Raw genomic sequence first — 23104 nt, forward strand, 5'->3', positions numbered from 1 at the left:
TGCATATGGTATGATGTCTTGATTTATGGGTTCTCAATATTTTGTAATGTTTCATACTTGGACAATTTGATTGAATGTTTGAATTGCTACATAACATCTTTTGTTTAGTTTTATTGAAAAGAAATTTCAGATTTGTCATTCACAATCATTGTTAAAATCTGAAAGCTAAATAAAATTGTAGAAAGGAGAAGAGAAGAACATCTCTATTTAGGAAAAATAAATTGATTTTGTTTTATCCTTCAACTTGCCTAAATTTGGTATATAATGTTCAAATTCGTACCAAAACTCAACATTTAATACAAAGATTCTGAATATGCTCTTATATGTTGGAAATATGTATTTTCAATCGTAATCATTTAAGATGAGCTATAATGTGGAAGATACATATCTCAAAGTATGATTGAAAATTCTATGTAATTCCGAATCTGATTTTGTATAAAAGCTTAAACTAAATGTGATTTTTAAAATAAAGTCTTACTTTAAGAAAAACAGAATTAATTTTGATGCCTTTGGTGATTGCTCCGATACGCATCCGAAACATATCATTTCTTATCTTCAAAGTATACTAATATTGGTTCAAATGATGTGTCTTTCGATGATCTTGATTGCAAACAAAAATTTCTAAATATATGATTTTATTTTGATATTAAAAAGATTTATTGTGCTTCATGTATACATTGCTGAAAAACTATGATTAAGAAATTGAGTTCTATAAATATATATACCTCAATGATCATCTATATATTTTTCTCTCCTACATTATTAAAGACTTCCATCAATAGAGTGAATGATCTTAAAGCTAGAAACATTTCACCTCACTCAAATGACTCTAAAAGAAAGAAAATGTAAATGCTTTTGAAAGAAACTGAGCTTCAATTGAATCATTTTCTGATTAATACTTTTATACATTTTCTCTAAGATTAGGAGAAAGCATAACTTGTTCTTAAAGGATTAGAAAGAGTGATTACTATAAATTCTGAATAATTCTAGATCACTCTACATTCTTGATATTACAGAATTTCAGTGTTATTCACGTTTATCACTAAAATCTGAAATTCAACAATTAAAATGATTAAAGAAGAATGCATCTTTTGAGGGGGAGCTTTAGATATTCAGTATCCTATCCCAAAGACACTTTATTTATGGATACTTTGAATTTTATGGATTGATTTTGATGAACCTCCTTATATTGCAAGACATGCTTTAATTTTCTTGAGATGAGTTCTATAAAGGTTGTCTTATCTCAAACTATATTTTTGAGATTGACAATCTTATTGAACATTATCTTAGGATTCTAAACTCTTAAATGGAATGATCAATTGAGGGGGAGAAAGAAAATTTCAGAAGGAGAGGTCTTATGGAACTTAATTACATAAATCTATAGGAGAGGGAAAGAATACTAAATGAAAAGTGATCCTAATACTCTCCAATATGTATCATCTGAAATTTAAATACTTAATAGATTGGGCAAAAGGTCTTAAATGAACAAGCTTTCATACTTAGTGAAGAGAGGTTAGATTTCCACTCATATTTTTCCTTGAATATCATTTGTGGTACTTCTTGAATTAACCTAAGCAAGATTCTACCTACACTTGATTAGAAAACTATCTGTGGTATCAAATTAAAAAAAACCTCTTGAATTCACACTCGATGTGTTCTGCTCTGATCTTTGTACTTAATGTTTCACTATCTTTTTGATGTTGTCAAAAAGGGGGAGAAATATCTAAGTATATGCTATATACTCAGAATGCTTTATTACTTTGAATTAAATACAAATCAGCTTAAAATTTAAATATGTTGATTGTGTTAAGCTGATTAAATCTAAAGCATTATCATGAAGTATGTTTTTAAATATATATGTTTTCCACTTCATGCAACTTAGCTATGTATTACTTCTAGAAGTCAATATCTTTTATATTGCATATACTCCAAGTTTTGTCATCATCAAAAAGGGGGAGATTGATGACCCAAAGATTGATTCATAGATTGATTTTGATGATCACAAAACCTTGAAGTATAGATACTAATGTTTATGTTGCAAGGAGAAAGATATTTATTTTGCAAGGAACATAGCAAGTTGGAAGAACACAAGAAGGCCTCCAAAGCTCTCAAGTTGGAAGAAAGCTACAATTTACTGGCCCAAGTTTAAAGTTCAAAGGATTCAAATTGGAGGAGTAAAATCAAAAGAAAAATTCAAAAAAACAGTCTTCGAGTCGACTCCAGTGGAATTCGAGTCGACTCCGGAGAAGTATGAGTCGACTCCGGAGAAGTATGAGTCGACTCCTAGGAGTCACAGGCAGAAAAGTCAGAGAGCAGTTTTCGGGTCTGAGATTCGAGTCGACTCCAGTGGAACGCGAGTCGACTCCGATGGTTGGTAGGTCGACTCCAAAGAAAGCAAGAGTCGACTCTCAGCGGAACACAAAGAAAAAGTCAGAGAGCATTTTTGGGACTCTGAGATTCGAGTCGACTCCCGCATTGCACGAGTCGACTCCGAGACTCCGCGACCATCAACAGACAGAAAACCAAGTTACTGCCTCTGAGATTCGAGTCGACTCCCAGACAGCTCGAGTCGACTCCAAGGCAGCGCTACACCAAGATGGCAGAAGGCTGTGTTTCGCAAACTGAGAGCCGAGTTGACTCCAAGGAAGTTCGAGTCGACTCCAAGACTGGACGAGCCAAAAGACAGAGGATCGGAAGTTCGGGCTTTGAGATTCGAGTCGACTCCCAGGACAGTCGAGTTGACTCGAGAGGACAAAATTCAAAATTGGATCCACGGACTTCAGTGGATGAGCCAACTCCGAAATTGCCAAGTCAGCTCCAGAAGTTGGCGAGTCGACTCCAGGTTAAGACGAGTCGACTCCCAGTCGAGGCAAGCACATTAATTCAAATTTGGAACAGTGGCCGAGTCGTCTCCGGTAAAACACGAGTCGACTCCTGCAACAGGCGAGCCGACTCCTGATCGCGCGAGTCGACTCCGATCCCAACGGTAACATTATCAGGAAATGCAGACTGTGTCCAACGGCTCTTTTTCTTGTCTCTAACGGCTATATTCTTGTTTCCACGCCATCTAAAGCTATAAAAACAAGAAGAGAGCTAGGGGAGAACTCATGGAAGTGGGAGAGATCATCTAGGAAAGAGATCTCAAAGAGATTACAAAGGAAATCTCCCATAAGCACAAAAGGGCCATCCAAAACGAAATAGAGAGAAGAAGAGCATCCAAGTGAATCCGAAAGCTTCCTCTCCATCCGTGTGCTGCCTCGGGGATCCTCTACTTCATGCCAAATCAGAGGAGGATCAAGTAAAGAAGAAGCCGAGCTCCTCCATCTTCAAAACTCGTTTGAGGGCTTCTCTTTACTCTATTTGTTTATATTGTCATATTTGCTTGTTTAAGAAGCTTTGTTTTGTTTTATACTTTGTTTTAATATCTTGTAACTTGATTCAATCAAGGGATTGAATCAAGGGGTTAAGGTTTGTTGGTGAGCCAAAGGAAAACCAACGGTGTTAGGTTTGTTGGTGAGCCAAAGGGGAAAACCAACGGTGTTAGGTTTGTTGGTGAGCCGAGGGTAAAACCAACGTGTAAGGGTTTGATTGTGATCCCGGGAAAACAATCGGGGAGGTTCTAGTCGGTGAGCCTGGAAAAACCGACCGAGTTCGTTGTGCGCTCGTAAAACAACAAGTTGGGTTGTGAGCTTGTAAAACAACCGGCTGTAATCGGTAGGATTATAGTGAAATTCCCAAGAGGTCTTGGGGAGTGGATGTAGGTGCTGGGGTGCACCGAACCACTATATGTCCTTTGTGTTTGTAATGCCTCTAGTTATTGTCTAACTAACACACTTACTTACTTAGATAAATTGCTTGCTTAATTCTTATCCGCACATCCTTTAGTTGCAAGCATATTTAATCAAGTCGAAGTCTATACATCAAATCCTTGCTAAGTTTAACTTTCACTGTGCATCTATACAACTTAGCATAGTTAATCAAAAAGTTTTAGAAGTAGCATAAAAGTTTTAAAAGACCCAATTCACCCCCCCTCTTGGGTTGTATCTACTGGGCAACACTACAGTTGCGAGGCCCTCGGGCTCTCGCTAAGTCCTGTAGGGCACCTCGAGGCAAGCTTCTGGGGCGACTTCATAAATAGAACTTGCAGTTGCGAGGCCCTAGGGCTCTCGCTAAGTCCTGCAGGGTGCCCTGAGACAAGCACCAGGGGCGACTTTATAAATAGAACATGCATTTACGAGGCCCTCGGGCTCTCGCTAAGTCTTATAGGGCACCCTGAGGTAAGCTCCAAGGGCGACTTTATAAATAGAACTTGCAGTTGTGAGGCCCTCGGGCTTTCGCTAAGTCCTGCAGGGCACTAAGAGGCAAGCTTCAGGGGCGACTTTATAAATAGAACCTGCAGTTGCGAGGCCCTCGGGCTCTCGCTAAGTCCTGCAGGGCGCCCCGAGGCAAGCTCTAGGGGCAACTTTAAAAATTTATCGGCATATAACTCGTTCTGCCAGTGCATCCAGCATGCGCCGAGCTTCCTAGGGCACTTCAGAGATGCCTTGGGAAAATTCCGGAGGATAACTTCATTAAATTACAGTCTGGAGGAAGAAAGCCCTGATTTGAAGAGGGCTAAGGTCTTTTCTTAGGGGAGTAATTTACATCTGGGGTCACTAGCCCCGGGCTGGTGAATGTGGCCTCTTCTCGGCCCCTTGGGGCCATGGCGGCGTTAACGCATAAGACACATAGACAGGGCGTTGATAATACCCACGCCGGGGCGTCTGTCGTCGACTCCGTCAGATGGTCCCGAAGTCTGTCCATCGAGTTGCGCTCTGTCGATTGATCCACCGACAAACCGGCTCAAGAGGCCTTAGCGGACGATCACTTCGATCTTATCACGAAGCTGGTAACAATCCTCCGTGCCGTGGCTGTGATCCCTATGGAAGCGACAATATTTGCCCAAATGCTTCCGTGACTTGGATGGTCGCATCTTCGAAGGAGATTGGAGGTAGCCGCAACCCTCAATTTTCGTGAGGATCTCGGTCCGGGAGGACGTGAGAGGAGTATACTCCTCAAAATTTCAGTGGAGACATATCTTCCAGACTTCCGAGGGGACCTGCTCCTCGATTGATAGCGCTCCTCGCGGAGTTTCGCAACCAGATCCCAAAGCATCTGGATTTGTCGCCCCGCTTCCTCGACTTTCCTGTCGAGTTCAGCGATTGATGAAATTCCGGCCGGATGAAGAGTTTGAATAACCACAGCCAGAGTTTGGACTTGCTGGGCGAGCAAATAAAACTGTTCTGGCTGAATTTGAGAAGTTTGGTCTGCCGGCACATGCGGTGTAGGGGGTGGACTTTGGAGAGAGCAGTTGGGCACTGATTCCTGGCTGCTCGACGCGTTTGGGGCCCCCCTGGCTCATTATCCTTGTGGGCACAGCTCAAGCCCTTTCTCTAGCGTCAGAAATGTTGAGGTTTAAATTTGGCCCAAGGGTGACCATGCCGGTGGAGTCGAGGGAGCCGCCGATTGTTGGAAGAAGGAGATGAGAGTCACCTCCTGCGCGACGGTCGCAGACCTGCACAAAGCCTCACCAGTGTTTCCGGTAAAGGCCCTCCGACGATCAAGTTAGAGTGGGGTAAATTTGGTCCAGCCAAAAGTTCCTTAGAAGTTACCTGACCAAGTTATTTATAGTCCCGGTGGAGAGGCTGATAAGTGCTAAATAATGCGTAAATTAATCTATTTTACATAGCACTTATTATTATTTTCATACACATATTCTAAATTTGAATATGAGAAAATGTATTTTCCTTCATCATTTCATTTTAAATAAATTATTCAAGTTTGATTGATTTTTTTTTTATTGGTCGAGTCTAATGTGTGCAGGTCGAGTCGAACTAATTGTGATGATATCTGAACCCAAACCACACGCACCTCCTGCATCTAAGGATCAAGCTTCCATCCTAGCAGTCCAACGTCTATCATATATCTCTTCTCTTCCACAATTCAGCTCAATGCGAATTTCCTTCGCGTTTGTAGCGGTACCCGTGTCCACGCACTCTTCCCTCCCATGTCCAAAGAATAGAACAAACTTTTCTCATCCACGTTGGATCCCAGCCGACCACACCCATTCACATCTCAGCCATGTCCTTCCACATCATCCCTTTCCTCCCCTGTTTAAGCTTCGAAATAGAGTCAACCCCAATCTCTTTTCATCACGAATCACATCCAGCCATCGTCTGCGGATCCTCTTTCGTGATAAACCCAGATCTTCTCCCGCGACCGAGTATCCGGTGGATCAACATCCCAAGCGCATCTGTTTCTTTCTCAACTTCTCAGCCGAATTCCCATTCTCCATCATCCGCAAGATCTTCTTCTTCTTCCGTGATAAGTCCCAGTATCCCACGACTGCATTAGATCCCTCCACGTCCACGAACAGATCTCTCGACCAAGGAACAGAGCCGTTTGCCCCAGCCAGCCGCAAATCAAATTCAAAGTCTTCCTAATCCCCTGCATCCCGAATTTTCCCAGCATCTCCCGCTCCAATGAGATCACATCTGTTTCCCTTCATCCGTACATTCCAGCTCCCTTGTTTCATGTGTCTTCATCTCAGCCAAATCCCCTGCATCCCAGAACAGCCGTATCCTTCTTCCGAACCAAATCCAGAGCCCGTCTTAGCCTCCCTCCGGATCGCGTTCGTGATCTATCTTCATCCCGCATCCAACCGGATACCCAACTTCATCCTTTCCGCATTCCAAGTCCCAGATCCCATCCTCTCCGGATTCTTCTCATTTGGATGGCCTCACTCCCAGCCAGATGAGCATCCCAGCTCTCTCCGCATCCAAGCACCGTACGCGTCTTCCATCCAAAGATTTCCTCCCAGCTGCCATTCCCTCCTTTCACGGATATCTCCCAGTAAATCCCAACGTCATGTGTGCCTTCCTTTCGTTCTGGATCAACTCCATCGTTATCACGCATCCAGCATCGTCCACAGCTTCCCCTGTTTCCGGATCACTTCCTCCCAATGGTGATGACTCTTTCAGCGTTCACAGCGCGTTCCAGCCGGATGGAAGCCTCCCAGCATCAGGACCAAAGCCAGCACCTCCAACGCATCCGGAGATCAAGCCTCGTCCCACTTCGATCCGTTCTTATCTCGACGTGAAATAGGGAAGAGGAGAAAGAGATTGCGGCCTATAAAAGGCCAAGGCAGGAAAGAGAGAGGGCATTCTCTTCTCACCCATTCTTCTCACCCGAGGTTTCCATCCATCATTCTTTTATCTGGAAGAGGCTCCACCGGAAAGGGAGTTCCCGTAGATGCCTGGGAGGGAAGGAGACGTTGAAGAGATGGAGGTAGCCGTGATGGGAGTTCACTGCAGTGCTGTTGTCGTCCAAGACTCCATGGAAGGCTAAGCTCTGCACTAGGGCTGGATGCAGCCCTAACAAAGGAACAAGAGTTTTGTATATTTAATTTTATATTCTTGGAGTTGTATGAACTCAATGCTTTTAACGAATATCTTTCTTTATCTCATATTTAATTTTTGTGGTATTAAATATGATGTTCGTACAACTGTTTTTTCATGATCACTGAGTGAGTATGAAGATAATCCATGCTTAAAGAGGATGCAGTGTCCTGCCGCCTTATTTTAGGGTAGACATTTCATGCTTACTGAAGATGGGTTTTCCTAAAATTATTTCAGTGAATTTTTATTTGAATGCTTATAGGGCTTGTAACCAATTTGCATGTTAATCCAAGACGAATTAAAATATAAATAATCCTTGTTACGATGTTAGTGGTGAATTACTTGCCCTAGGCTCTCTCAACTGATATCATTTTAATTGCATTTCTTTTAAATTATTTAGTTCAATAGTCCTCACAAACTCTCTTTTTCAAATATTATTTTTAAGAAAACAATTGTACCCCAATCCCTGTGGATCGATACCCGTAATCACTATCCTACAAGATACGTGCTATTGCGTGGTCTTTAAAGTTGACTATCAGAGGCCCAGTGGTAGAGGTGCTGTCAGCCCTCATCATGAGGGGACGTGGCTCTGAGCCGAATGGCGTGCAGCTTAAGCTGGTTGGTGGCATATAGTACTGCCCATTCTTGAGAACGGTAGTGTGTTGACAATCACAACAAGGTATGGCCGAAGTAGTCATGGTGCTGTCCTTTGACTGTTGAAAGCCTGCTATGGAGACGTGGCACAGTGGTGTTGTAACGTACGGCCACGTAGATGGGCGTAAGCGCGCACATGGGTGTGGTCGTTGGCAAGGCCGAGCCCGTTGAGAGGTCGTATCATGTGTTTGACGAGGTCGGCTTGACGGGTGCCAAGAGTAGCTCGGCTTTCCGGGTTTCGAGGTGTGCTTAATGGAACGCCCCGAGCTAAGGGTCGGGGCGTACTACTGAAATAGGCGTCCCGAGCTTGGTCGGGGTGGGTCGGCGAATACTGGAGACATCCTGAACTTGGTCGGGGGAGCCGGCGAATATCTGAAGTTGATGGAGCTTTTGGCGGAGTTCGAAGTCGAGCTGACTCTAGGCCAAAGTGAGGATTCAACCGATTGACGTTGGCGTTTATTGGGCCGAAACTGGGTAGCCTTTTAGCTGTGGGCCGGACGATCCATTTTGCCCCCCATCACTAGGTATAGAGAAAAGATGTGGTACGTTATTGGTAATAATTAATTACTCATATGTATCATTTTTAAAGTATTTGAAACCGAGGGCCGGGCCGGGCCCGGGTCTAAGTATTGAGTTAAGCTTCAGGGAAATGCCGGCCGGAGCCCAGCCCGGTCTGGCCCAAGCAGGTTTCTCGCAAGGATCTCGTCATGCAAAAGTACAGTCATACCTAAGGAACAACATATGTCACGTGACTGGAGCGTGCTGCTTCCTCGGATTTAACTCTCGGAGTTTCCGATGGCCGTCGATAGTCGATATCCCTCGTCTCCCATTCCCAGATCCTCCGATCAAAAAGGGAAGCGGGATTCAAAAGAGATTTTTAGGGAGAAAAATGCCAAGCCTCAGAGGCCCTTCTGATTATTTTCAAGAGCCCCCTCGTCATCCCGCTCTCAGAATCAACTCCAAGGTTATTGATCGCTTCCCAACCTCTTGGTTCTCAAAATTTTCTTCTTCCTTTTCCCCTTTTTTTCTCTTGATTTCGGAGGCAGTTGAGTAATTTTATGAGCTAAAAATATATGCTAGATGATAAATTTGTGGGCACTTTCTTGTTGTGGAATCTAGTCACTTTTTAATGCAGTGGGAACATGATGGAAATGGATAAAGTTTAAGGAGATATATTATTGAAGCGAATCTGGATATAAAAATGGAAGAATTAAAGAAAAGTGCTACCTAGGCATTATTTTTGTTCTTGTATTTTTTTTTTTTTTGTAAGCTTTTATGAGTCCGTAGATTATCCGTCTAATTCATATCCTATTAACTACATCCTTGAAATTTTTGTTAGACTTGAATCAACTTTAATATCAAGTTTGGACTCTTTTGAAAACCTTGAAGTGGGAGTATTCGGGACACTTTGTTGATCTTTTAGCGGGGACTTTAATATTCGCTATGATATCTGTGACACGAGAAATTTTGTCTAGAAATTGTAAACTGAACTTGTGAGTTTATCTTCAATATGAAAAATTACATTTTGATTGCAAATAAATTGGAGCTTGAGCGTTCGCACCTTTTTTGAGAAGTAAGATTAAATGAAGGTTTGGAAGTTTGGAAAGTGCTCTTTGGATAGTTGTTACTATGATATAGGGCTCCTGCAGGATGTTAATACGTTGCATCCTCTTCCAATTATAGACTTCATTGCTGCCACTTTAGCTGACTTTCTGTGACCCTGTATAGGTTTCTTTTTTCCTCGTGGGCCTTTAATGTAATTTATGCTCGGTGTGATAAGTTTCTGACGATCTGCAATTCTGGTTTTGTCTCTTAACGATCAAGTCATGGGATATTTCTAAGGTGAGTGTCAATGTCCAAAGTTGATCACTTCATGGATCATCCTTACTGCCTGCTGCAAGGATCGAAATTTAACATGCTTGTTAGTAGGAAAATGAGAGGACACTGGCTGTTGCTTGCTTGAGAACATTGCACTTTTATAGGAGAAAATTTGATGTTTTTGTACCAATAGTTTTGTTACGGGATGCTACCATAAGTTAATTGTTTAACTTAGTGAGTTGACAATCTTCTATTTGGGCATCATGTAGCCAAGGTTTTCAGTTGAAACTTATTGTTGGAGTAGGATATATTGATAGATCGAAAAATATGTAAAAGGCCACTGAATGTAATTGTATAACACCGATGCATAAAATTATGTATATTTTAGCTAATGCACTGTTGAACTTAACAGTTAACTTCAGAATATCATGGAGAGATATTGAAAAATGGAAACAACATAAAATACCCAATCATTCATTTAGAAAATCTTGTTAACTCAAGAAAACACCTGATTGTTTTAATATAAAATGTTACATATATAATGCTAACTTGTAATTAAAATATTAAACATGTTAAATCTAATAAAATCTGTGACAAAGTTTAGCTAACTTTGATACTCTTATTTTTAATCTTGATGCTTCAAAAGACCAAATGTGATAAAGCTATTACATCAATAGAAAATATACAAATGAAAATTGTCATATTAGTCGATAAGAAACACAAGTTAGGCGACAAATTTATATTACTGTGGAACCAAGTAATTGTTATTGGTGAACATTAAGAAAGTCTTATAAAAATATGTCTATAACGTAATTTTAATATATAATACTAGGAACTTAATTTAAATTATATTATATTTAGAAGTAACTTTTGTGCAATTAAAACTTGTAAGTCGTAACATTAGCAAAACAATAATGCGGTCAATGTGCTATGCTAAGGTCTCCTTACCGTTTCCAATAACTTCTGCCCTAGGATTTCCTTCTTTTTTTTAGAGATGGGATGGAAGTGCCATATAGTTGCATTATTTAGCAAATGTTGCGGTTCCTGGGTTTTATGGTGATTAGTTATTGGTAGAGGCAAGCGATGGTTTGGACTTTGGAGCATGCTGCTTATTGTCACAATTATGGAATTACAAAATGTTGTACTGATGATTACCTTAAAGAATCAACAGCTTGTAATAGCACCTTCATAAGCGTTTGAGAGTGAAAATGTCTCTAAGTAGTCTACATCATGAGCTGATATGAGAGAAGCAAACTGGTGCTCTCAACAAAATTAGATGATACAATGCTACATAAGTTAATTTAAAATAACAGAAATATTTGTATTCCATTGTATTTGGTGTTTCTATTTTCAAAAGTTTACAGCAAAACAAAGAAATTCATGCATTTATATAATGTTAAAATAATAAATCCTATGATAATTGGCTATGACCTTTGTAATAAATCATAAAATATCACATACTAGGTGAAAATTTAGTTGACGGTGTGAGTTGCAGGTGCTGCTGCTGCCCTGAATAGAGCTTCTGACTCTTAAGTTTCTTTCAGGGAAACAATATTTAGATATGGAAAAATCCAATCATGACTGCGTGCCTATTAAACCCCATTTTCTGGGTCCTCTGTTTTCATTGTGAAGAATTAATTACGGTGAAAGCTGCTGCACTTGATCCTAATGAACGCATTTTAGCATGATCGACATCTTACATCATCCATCTGATGATTCATAAACTGGTTACATGGATCAGGGTTCAGGTTTGGGTCTAAGTGCTGCAAGCCTACCTGAAACAAGGTTCCGGGTGACATTTTATAAATAGGGCTTAGTAGTATGTATTGAGAGATGAAAATTATCATTTTGCCACTATTCTTCTGATGAGATTGTATCAATTTCACGATTAGTATTACTATGTATTTGGTACTGTGTCTAGCTGGTTTACTTGAAATTTTGGCTAAGCAGTAAGGTTGGTACCTACTTTTTGTGTGATATTTCTAGATACTAGACTGTAGCAGCAATATTCTACATGCCATTTACTTCAGAGGTCATTTCATTCTGTGGTCCTTTAAGTCTCTACTTCTCTTTATGTTTTCTATTCTTTGCAAACAACTGCTTTATTACAATTCTTTAGGATCTAAATTTAGAAATTGTCTCCAAAAGCTGCGTTATAAATATTTTGCATCTGCTTCTGGAGCGCAGGAGCCATTTAATGCGGAACCTCCTCGTGCAGCTCTTATTTCATCCTATGTTACTCCTGTTGATTTCTTTTATAAGAGAAATCATGGACCAATTCCAATAGTTGATGACATTGAGAGGTCAATTTCTATGCAATGCATCTTCAAGTCCAATGAAATACATTTTAAATATTTGTATATTGAATGCTTGTATTTGTTTGGCATAGCAGATACCGTGTTTCCATAGATGGTTTGGTCAAGAAGCCTATACATCTATCCATGTCCGATATTAGGTAAATTAATGCATGATGATTATGCTATAGTATGATAGCCGATAAGATGCTTCATCTTTTCAAACAAGGAACTGAAATTATTACTTGATTCACAGGAAACTGCCCAAATACAATGTTACTGCCACTTTACAGGTAAAATGTGATATGGTGCCTAGTAGGTTCTTACTGTTTGGTCGAAAAACATGAGAATGAAAACTTGGTCTAATTAATCATAAGCTATGCAGTGTGCAGGTAATAGAAGGACAGCAATGAGCAAAACACGCACAGTGAAAGGTGTTGGTTGGGATGTTGCTGCTCTAGGAAATGGTAATGTATATTTTCATGCATTTAAGTGTAATGTGTGTCATTATTTGGAAACTTTACGTTATTCCTATTCAAGACCTTTATTGTGAATAAATGCTTCTCCTTTGAAAAAAATGCTTCTTAAAATTCTGTCCACCAGCTTGATGATGATGAACATTTGTTATCTCAGTTACTTGTAGCTGATACTGTGGATACTATCTTGGTGGTCTATTTCCTATATCCAGGATTGCTTCACAAATACAAAGAGAAAATGAATTTGGCAAAATTTTGGGATGGAGTAGAATAGGAAATTGGAAAATTGTAGGGAAAGGTACTGAAAGGATATGAGCATCATGAATATTAAAAGGAAGGTTGAGAGAAATAGAAGGAAAAGTTTATATTAAGATCTGCCGAACCGGGCCGAACCGCCTGGTTTAGGCAGTACTGAGCCGATCCAGTGCGAAACGGGGTTGGTTTGTCATTTCAATTCGGTTCTGGTCCCTGCGAGCCAGCACCACAAAGGGACTGGCCGGAACCGGTCCTTGTTAGACTAAAACTAGCCAGAACCCACCGGAATTGTCGGTTCGCACCGAGTCAATCTGGTTTCGAACCGGTTGACTATGGGCACTGTGGCAATAATGCCACAGTGCCGCATTGTTCCGATTCGATACCGAACCGTACCGACCGCCGACCGGTACAGGTCCCGGTTATTGCCACAGTGCCGCACTGTTCCGGTTCAGTACCGAACCGTACCGACCGCTGACCGGTACAGGTTCCAGTACCGGTTCGGCAGTCCTTGGTTTATACGTTTGCAGATACTTTCAAGGTAAGATTTAATTGGCTGAGCTCAAATAGTTGTGGTCATGGGAGTGCATTTGGGGCCGAGAGCATGGAAGTTATGTTGATGAAAAATGAAGATGCAGGATACACTCAGGAAGCCTCTCTTATTTTCACATAACAATGAACTATTGGATGCAAATTGAATAGGACTGTTTTGATAAATAAATAGTAGCAAGGAATAAGGAGTAATGGATCAAGAGGGATCAAGATTCTGAAGTGAGCACCATGCCCTTAGTAGAATTATATCCTTTCAATTTAGTAAGGAATGATTGGGGAAGTAGATATAAAACAACAAATTTTAACCTAATTTAGAGTCTCATTTGTGCTGAGTAATGTGGGATGTACATTTAATAAAGTTTGGAAAATCAAATGGTTGGAGATGCATTTGTGATAATTCTATGATGTTAATCTATTAAGATTATATGTTGTGGTATGAAATGTCTGAAATATTGTTGCTGACAATGCTACACAATAAGTGTTAATCTAGAGGCATTTTTGCAAACTTCCAATTTAGTATTATCTGGCACAGATGTAATATCCAGTGCAAGTGAAGATGCACAAATTAAATAATTTTTCTCATGGTTAAGTGGAATTTGAATCCAGAAACTTAATGTTGCAAAATTCATTGACCAACTCTGATAATGCACTTTAACTTAAATCAGGGAACTTATTTTTTATAATAAGCTAATAAAATATCATGTTTAAAATTGCCTAAAATTTTAAATGATCTTGAAATGATAGATTAAATTTTGTTAAAAGTATAACGATCAATTCTGAATTTAGTATGAAATGAAATTATAAATAATCAGATTTAAAAAAAGTTAGAAAAGTTCAAAGTTTTTAAAAATCAAAAAGAAGAATCCAGCAAGAATCGAAAAGGAATGTGAAAGTATGGTGGTTGGTGTGTAAAAGTCAAAAAGGTGGCAAAACAATGATTATAAGAACTATTTTCAAGCTTAGTTTCGTGAAAAAGTTCTTAGTTTACTCTGCCATGTGTCAAAAAACTTTATATAAATATATCTAAATAGAAAAGGTTGAAGTTTTAAAAAATCAGGAGAATAGAAAAAGGAATGTCAAATTTTGCTGGTTGGTGCGTAATGAGAATAAGAACTACTTTCAAGTTTAGTTTAGGTGAAAAGTTCTGAGTTTACTCTACCATGAGTATAAAACATTATGTAAAATATAGGGAAAATTATGGAAACACACCCTCTACTTTGATTGATTTTCACTCACACCCCCTCAGCTTTAAAAGTTTTAATTAGGCCCTTTTAGTTACTTGATCTTGTTGTTCATCTTCGTTAGTAGAGTTGCCTCACGCGCCCATGACATGATGACTTAAATTGCTTTTTGGACTAAAATACCCATGACATCAGTTGTTTGGGGTGGATGACTAGCGCCCTTCAAGCTCTTAAAATCATAGGCATCATCTTCTCCTTGTTTCCTTTTTCCATTTTTACTTTTTTTTTAATTTCTCTTTTGATTGTTTTCCTAATTTCTCTCATCGTGGCAAGAAAAGTGGGCAGGAGCTCAAGGCAAGGCTGGTTCCATGTTTTGAGGAGACATCCGAAGTGGGGATGAGGGGTCCTTATCGACGGATCTCTTGAAGTCGCTGGCTTCATTTTTGGCAACAAGCTTCAGGAATCTAGAGGCAGAGATGAGAGAAATTTAGAGATCTCTCCCTCTTGATCCAAAATGTTAGGCTGTTTGTAGTGCCCTTCCCATCTCGCAGATAAGGAAGCTCGTCCTTGGCTTTAACATTCCTGAGAACACCTTCTTCACTGTCTCCTCATGAGGCATGTCCTTCACATCTCCTCCTGAGGTAGGTGGGGCTTCGCCTAGGTCCTGAACTAGAGCATCGTGAAGAAAACATAGGTCAAGGATAATTTTGTCATTTTAGACGGTGTCTTGATAGCATTTTACACAAGAGGGGTGGTAAGTAAAAATCTGTCAAACGTGAGGGGTCTTTTTGCAAGTTTCCCTAAAGTATGTCTAACATTAAGTTTTTTCTTCAATTATTTGGATATATGTGATTGTGTGATATTAGTTCGATGAATAGTGTCTAGAATGTTTTAAACAGCAAAAACTCTTTCTCTTATTAAGAGTTGATCTTTCCTTTTTTATCCCAGAAAAAGCCATTTCACTAAAAGACTTTGTAATTCAGATTGTTTTACAGGCATAGGCATCTTGATCTTGGGTACCTTTGAAAACTACATTCTTATGTATTTTTCTATCTTTCTTGGTAGTATTTTAAATTGTAATTTCATTATTGGCCTTTATTCCAGCAATTTGGGGAGGAGCTAAATTATCAGATGTTCTTGAACTTGTTGGAATATCCCAACTCACTACAGTCACGCCATTAGGAGGGAAGCATGTTGAATTTATTAGTGTCGACAAGTGTAAAGTAAGTATTGTATCTTTAGTTCTGCAACCATCTATGATATATTAACCTAAGAAATTAGGTAGTGATATTTAGTCTCTTAGCTCTTCTGTCTGCTAATGATTAGCAATTATGACTCAATTTTCTTAATTTCCAACTTTGTAGGAAGAAAATGGTGGTCCCTACAAGGCATCAATTCCCCTGGGGCAGGCCACAAATCCTGAGGCCGATGTCTTACTTGCATATGAAATGAATGGAGAGGTAACAAGTATTGAATTCATATGAATGTTGAGCATGTTGCCAGATACTTGATGAAAGTTTTGGGCTTTTCACATGATTATCATGTAAATTGCCATTTTTATAAGTTTTTTCCTTCATATTAAATTCATGATAATTCTTTTTCTTTTTCACTTTGATGTTTATTCGGTCTTTTTTTCGAACCCAATTCCTTGGATGTGCTGACATTGGCTATGATCTCTTTCCTTTATGCTAATGGATAATTTGCTTATGTGTTGTTTATAGAAATTTCATCCATATTTGTTTGCAAAGTGTCTCATTTTTCTTTTTATATTTTTCTATGTTTCTTGTATTGCAGTGCTTAGAAAGTAAAGTAGATACAGAAAGATCATTGTGGTTTGCCAATGAATCAGGAAATTTCTATGTTGGTCAGTTGGAATTACAAAATCGCATTGGTAGAGCTCCTCCGTTTCCAATCTAATGTGTCGAAAATCATTGCACTTTTTATTGAAAGCATAGAATCTCCTTGGGGACCGCATTAAAATTGCCATTCTCAAGGAAATTGGAATTAGGTCCTTGAAACCATGGTACGCCGTACCAAACCAAACTGGGCAGTACGGAGTGTACGATACCATACTGCTTCGGTACTGGTACACGGTATGAGGGGCGCATCGACACTCGATACACCAAACCGGCCCTATACCTTACCAACAGTGATAGCGTGGAATCGTTACGGGGCCCGGTACCGAGACGGTATACCTTGCTTGAAACCATATTTGGCATGGAATCATTTTGCAAACATTGAACAACGTATCATAGATGAGGGAGATTGATACTTAGGGAACATAAAGTAGTAGTGGATCAATACTGAGTCCTTGGAGACTGTTTTGGTGTTTCCAATCTGTGACGCCTAGGTCAAAATGGAGCAACCTTACTGTTGCACCAAAGCCCACCTTATTCCTTGGAGACAATGATCTTTTATCAAAAACATGGTACTCGTGCATACATGTTGTGGCCTATGTAATGTTGTGCAAGGGAGGGACATTATCAATTTCTTTAAGAAGGTATTTGAGAAGAAATAAAAAACGAAATGATAGGAATCGACATGTGAGAATTGGAAAGGCAGCCATACAATTGGAATAACATCAGAGGGGGTCCTCTTAATAGGAATACTTGGCGAACAAAGCTGATACCAAATATTTGGAAAAAGGCTAGATAGTTGTGGTTATGGACAATTAGAAAGGCATTTTTATTTTTGCCTTGTTTTACATTCTAAGGATATTGCTCGCTGATGATGAATGGCAATGGAGGTTGACTTTCAACATATAAATTGTCACTCATATAAAGCATGTCTTCCTTAACAACTTGGTGGGATTCTCTTTGAAGGATTAGTGCGTAATTGGAAAAGCCATGCTAATGATATGCAAACTTTTAAGATTATACACGATGCTAACTCTACTTAATGGATCTTATGGATTTCAAAATAAAGCAAGGAAAGAAGGATTATCAGAACTCAACTCTTGGCATCCAAATTTTCTTTTAGTTTTAGCATTTGAGGTCTGTTTTCTCTCAATGTTTTTGTGTTAACATATGTATGTATGAACAGTTGTGCTAATATCCTTCTAGTAGGTCTCAAGTTTCAACTGTAACAATGTAAAACTAGTGATGGATGTTTTAAGTTAAAGGTTCTATACCATTGATTATGATCTACAATATCTTAGTCTGGAATTTTGAACCAGAATAACTAAAATTCAGCTGATTAGGATGCTTATCAGCCATTAACGAAAACACAATTATGTAAACTTGTCCATTTTGGAACTACTTGAGCATAAGAAACCTGAAGACATTTGACTAGTGCTTTGCAGGCATCCTATATTTATAACTCATGCTTGATAGTCAAGTTTTCAATTTAAATCTTCCTTTCTTGATGTTGCACTGATAGGATTGAAACCCCAATCCTACTGTAAGGAGACTAACCTCTCTCTCTCTCTCTCTCTCTCTCTCTCTCACATATCATGTGCATGATGGGGCTATATCTGCCTGCTGCTCCAGCATACACCCCACAATAGTAATACATAGTAGTTCGCTTGTAAATTAAAATTCTACTTCTGGCATCAATAAATCTCACTATCCTTGATACTGTGTCATTATTGACCACAGTATGCTATGACAACTTTTCTGATGAAGTTTATTATTATGTCAAGGTCCTCAATCGTGATCATGGATATCCATTGCGTGTGGTTGTTCCTGGTGTTATTGGCGCACGTTCAGTTAAATGGTTAGATAGAATCAACATCATTCAAGAAGAATGCCAGGTTACTGAAATATTGAACATTTTCTTTTAATTTTATTTGCTACAGCAGTTTTTGATTTTATCTACCATGAAAGTTTCTTGTTAATCATATCTCCTTGAATCAGGGTTTTTTTATGCAAAAGGATTACAAAATGTTTCCACCATCAGTTAATTGGGACAATATCAATTGGTCTACCAGAAGGCCTCAAATGGATTTTCCAGTTCAGGTATATTTGCATTTTTCTTCACTGTTGCTCAACCTCTTCAATTCTATGCCATGTGTATGGAGTTCATTTTGAATAAAGAAAGTATAACTTCAGACCTAAATCATTTGAAACTATTCATAATATAAAGTTAGATGATATTAAAATAAGTAGAACAAACAACATAGGCTTATGTTCTTTGGTTTTGAATACATTTAGGGGTGGTGGTGAGAAATCCTTCTGTGGATGACAAAACTTTTGGTGGGTTCACCGTTTGACTCTTCGCATTGAGCCGACCAAGTAGTTGATTCACAGTCTGATGTGTAATTGTTGAGTCTCATTTAGATCATGATGAACTAAGGACCCCAACTGTTGATGGGCACAATCCAGTCCAATGTCAAAAACTACATGGGGCATAAATGGTAAATGATAAATTTGAATCTTACCTAACATGTATGTGTTCTATATATGTGTTCTGCATTAACTGAATAGCAGTGCAACTTTGCATATTTTCTCTTTATCACTTGCTTTTCTCACAGTTTTTGAGAAAATTGATCCCCCAATTTTTCTAAATTTTGTGTACTGGCAGTGTGCCATTTGTTCCCTAGATGATGTGGATTATGTCAAGCAAGGAAAGGTTAGTTAGATCTCCAGCATACTCAAATTTCTTTTGATTTTGTGGTGATGTATGGTCAATAACCTTTTTCAATTGATTGTTGGAGTGCAGATTACTGTTGCTGGATATGCTGTGTCTGGTGGTGGGCGTGGAATTGAAAGAGTGGACATATCTGTTGATGGCGGAAAGACATGGGTGGAAGCACAGAGGCATCAGAAGGGCAGCGATCCATATGTATCTGATGATATGAACAGTGATAAGTGGGCTTGGGTTCTATTTAAGGCCGTGGTTGAGATACCAGGAAATGCTGAAGTGATTGCTAAAGCGGTAGGAATTTGCTGCTATCATGTGGATAATCATCTATGATTATTATTATGATCATGATCATGATCATGATCATCATCATCATCATTATGATTATGATCATCATTATTATTATCACCATTATTGCTATTATTATTACTATTACTATTGTTAATATTATTATTACTGTTGCTATTACTACTATTATTACTAAGTATTATTGCTATTATTAATAATATTGTTTCTACTGCTGCTGCTGCTATTCTTATTATTATTAATTCAAGAGAAAAAGAATTCCCTTTTGACTGAAATAATGCAGATATTTGTTAGTGTGATATACTTACATTCCAAGCTAAGGTATCTATGGCGCTAACTACTGCTGTAACATGGATAATGCCACAATGATTGATGCAGCATCTCTTGAAATAACTGTAGTGGAAAAAACATTTGGATTTGGATGCTTCTTGCTGCTGATGTGAGCGAGGGATGTATGTGGATTGCTATATTATCTTTGTTGCTTAGTAAAGCCAAAATATGATTGTTTGGTCAAGTCTTTTCAGTTTTGCAATGTAAGCAAGGGATTAGTGGAGTACTGCATTAGTACACGTGCGGATCTGAATCCATTTTACTGTGTTATAACACATTAATTTGCTCCATATGGGCCAAGCCTTTGAAGTACTCGAAGGATCATTAGACATGTTAGTTCAACGCAGCAGTGGTTCTGTTTTTTGATGCTTTCTATCCTTTCAAAATTCTTCCACAATTCTCTCTCGAAAAGAATTGATTATAATTTTTCTCAACTTCTGATGCATTTCTGATGACCTGCAGTTGCTAGTAAATTACATATGGTCTTCTTTATTGTCTGATATATGTTGGTGGCAGTTATAAATTACGTAATTTGAGGCTAATTCTTACTGACTAGAATTTTATTTCAAATAAGAAGATTATTTACTACTGTATATTGTCCGTTTATAAAATTTAACAAGGCCTTTGCAATAGTACTAGTCTATCACATTTTTCTTGAAGATGATTTAAATGTTAGAACATGAGTTTTTATCGTGCTACAATCTTTCCAGATGTCTTCAAGCTATGGATGTATCGTTGTAAATTTACTGAAGGACATGCTTGAGTGTTCTCTGATATTCAAAATTGGTTCTAATCTGGTTCGATAAGCTACTGCTTTATATCAGATTTTTACCTTTTGACATATTGCAGTTGCTGTTAAGCCTGTAAATTCATTTATTTTCTTTCGTTTTCATGCTTTTAGACTGACATTTTTGTGTTATTCCTCTTTTTGGGCAGGTTGATTCAGCAGCAAATGTCCAACCTGAAAATGTAGTGGACATATGGAACCTGAGAGGAATACTGAACACTTCATGGCATCGGGTCCGAGTAAGAAATGCCTTGCAAATAGCCAATTCCAATCTGTGATTGGAGATATCTAAAATAGCCCCAGTAACAAATGATTACCCATCCACAAGGAGACTTATCTAATCCTGTCAAGTTTGTGTTTGAGTAAGACTAAATGTTTTAGGTTTTATGCTAGCAGTGCTCCTTGGAGTTTCATGCATGCAATGCAATGAAATAACCATGCACAGATGAAGATGGGACCTTTTATGGACATATATCATGATAATTTTTCCTTGTGTTATTTGCATCTCTTTTCAGCAAGTGAGGTTGGCTTTCATGGTTACTGCACAAATAGACCCTTGATAGTTATGTTGCACCAATACAATTATCCTCCCTGTCAATTTAGTGTTCAGTGATATGGGTTTTAGGGTCCGGAAATGTTTATTGTGGAAATACTCTTTATACTCCTTTAGGATTAGTGCATAATTGAACCAGGCATCATTGTGAACCACTTCGCCATTGAAGAGTGGAACTGCAATACAGCTGAAAGGCCTTAGTCCATGATCCTCCTAATCTTCATTGAGATTTTAGGGTCTTTCGGCTCGCAAAACAAGGACCTCATAATACTTCTCATGGAACATGCTATTGATAAGACCAATTGCACAAGTAATTTCACTCCATTCAAAAGACGTTTCCGACAGGGACAGCAAATAAGTTCTTTCCCGTGGGGATAATCTAATTGAACATCTATAGCAGTATTCACAAGTCGTTGCAGAGTAACTGTCATAATTATTCTTTGGTGAAATATGTTATTGGTTCTCAGAAAGATTGCAGAAAAATCCACTTCATTTCATTTCTGAAAAAAAAATCAGTCATTATTTTCTGTTTTAGAAATATGTTACGGGTTACTCATTGATCATGTGGTTATTCATGAAAAAGTCCAGGGCTACATTGATGGCGTTAAATATTTTTTCAGCAGTATGTAGCTATGTAGCTCATCTTTCAACCCCTGTGGTTGCTTGGGCATGTACATATACATAGACAGACAGTACAAGGCACAGGCTAACTGTAAAATCGGTGACACCTAAGCATCCAGGTAATAAAAACCCTCTCCTCTCAGGTAATAAAAGTGGTGGCACCCCACTTTTATATCCCCTTATTCCCTAAGATAGCCGATGGTGCCGTTGAGAGCTAGTAGCCCTAACTCTTTTCTCGATGCCCTCATCAGTGATTCTTTCCTGGCTGGAAAACCTCCACCACTGCACTTGCCATCGCCACCTCTCGCCCTCCCCCTTAATGTTGCACCATAAGAGCTCCCCACTCTTGGCGGCAGTGCTTGGCTATGGTTTCATTTGGTTAAGAGAGGGGGACGGGGTGCTCGACTAGGGTTTCATTCATTTAGGAGAGGAGACGAAAGATGCGACTGAATTTGTTTCCTTTTCTTTATGCTGAGGTGGCCAAAATGTGAACAGACTTTAGTCCCACATTGGAAGAGTAGTGGAAAGGGTTGTACCTTATAAGGAGAGATAGCATCCCTTTCCTTCGAGGACGCCCACATCATATGGGACAAACCCGTGAGGATGGCAAAGGGGACGCAGTACCTAGACACGCTCTAACCCGATGTGCCCTCTGTCCCTCCTTATAAGGCACAGTTCTTTTCACTACTCTTCCGATGTGGGATTAAAGTTTGTCACTCCTCAACCCTCCCAACATACCTCCCCCCCCCCCCCCAGTGGGAAGGGCTGTGCCAAAGTTTGGGGGGCGACCTGCATGGGCCACTAGTACATCGGATTAGAGCGTGTCCAGGTACTGCGTCCCCTCGAGAGTATTGTGCGCTCTGGGTTCGGGTTCGGACCTCTTCATGGGCGCCTTTGCCATCCTCACAGGTTTGTCCCACATGACGTGGGCGCCCTCGAAGAAAAAGGGTGCTACCCCTCCTTATAAGGCACAGTCCTTTCCACTACTCTTCCAATGTGGGCCTAAAATCTGTCGTCCCTCAACCCCCCCAACATACCCCCCCAGTGGGAAGGGTTGTGCCGAGGTTCGGGGTGCGACCTGCATAGGCCACCAGCACATCGGGTTAGAGCGTGTCCAGGTACTGCGCCCCCTCGAGAGTATTGTCCGCTCTGGGTTCGGGTTCGGGCCTTTTTATGGGCGCCTTTGCCATCCTCACAGGTTTGTCCCACATGACATGGGCGCCCTCGAAGGAAAGAGGTGCTATCCCTCCTTATAAGGCACAG

The 23104-nt window shown here is 39.5% G+C and overlaps 1 protein-coding gene across 1 annotated transcript; it reads left to right on the top strand.

Annotated features, from left to right (window-relative positions):
* Nucleotides 1-8834: 8834 nt before the first annotated feature.
* LOC103695694 (sulfite oxidase-like) lies at nt 8835-21165 on the top strand. The gene is made up of 12 exons (XM_008777085.6): nt 8835-9054; nt 12096-12211; nt 12301-12363; nt 12459-12495; nt 12588-12669; nt 15768-15886; nt 16028-16123; nt 18304-18414; nt 18518-18619; nt 19185-19232; nt 19323-19538; nt 20817-21165. Exons 1-12 carry the CDS (start codon nt 8980-8982, stop codon nt 20943-20945), a joined length of 1194 nt encoding a protein of 397 aa, XP_008775307.2. The 5' UTR covers nt 8835-8979; the 3' UTR covers nt 20946-21165.
* Nucleotides 21166-23104: the final 1939 nt, after the last annotated feature.

This window comes from Phoenix dactylifera, chromosome 12 (genome assembly GCF_051530095.1).
Source record: "Phoenix dactylifera cultivar Ajwa chromosome 12, Ajwa_hap1_PhDact_Kaust_v1.1, whole genome shotgun sequence".
NCBI lineage: Eukaryota > Viridiplantae > Streptophyta > Magnoliopsida > Arecales > Arecaceae > Phoenix > Phoenix dactylifera.

Excerpts from the sequence above, each read along its gene's own strand:
- LOC103695694 (XM_008777085.6), top strand. The coding sequence starts at position 8,980 with ATGCCAAGCCTCAGAGGCCCTTCTGATTATTTTCAAGAGCCCCCTCGT. Across the intron at positions 18,415-18,517 it reads TCATTCAAGAAGAATGCCAG|GGTTTTTTTATGCAAAAGGA; the intron begins GTTACTGAAATA and ends TCCTTGAATCAG. Across the intron at positions 19,233-19,322 it reads ATTATGTCAAGCAAGGAAAG|ATTACTGTTGCTGGATATGC; the intron begins GTTAGTTAGATC and ends GTTGGAGTGCAG.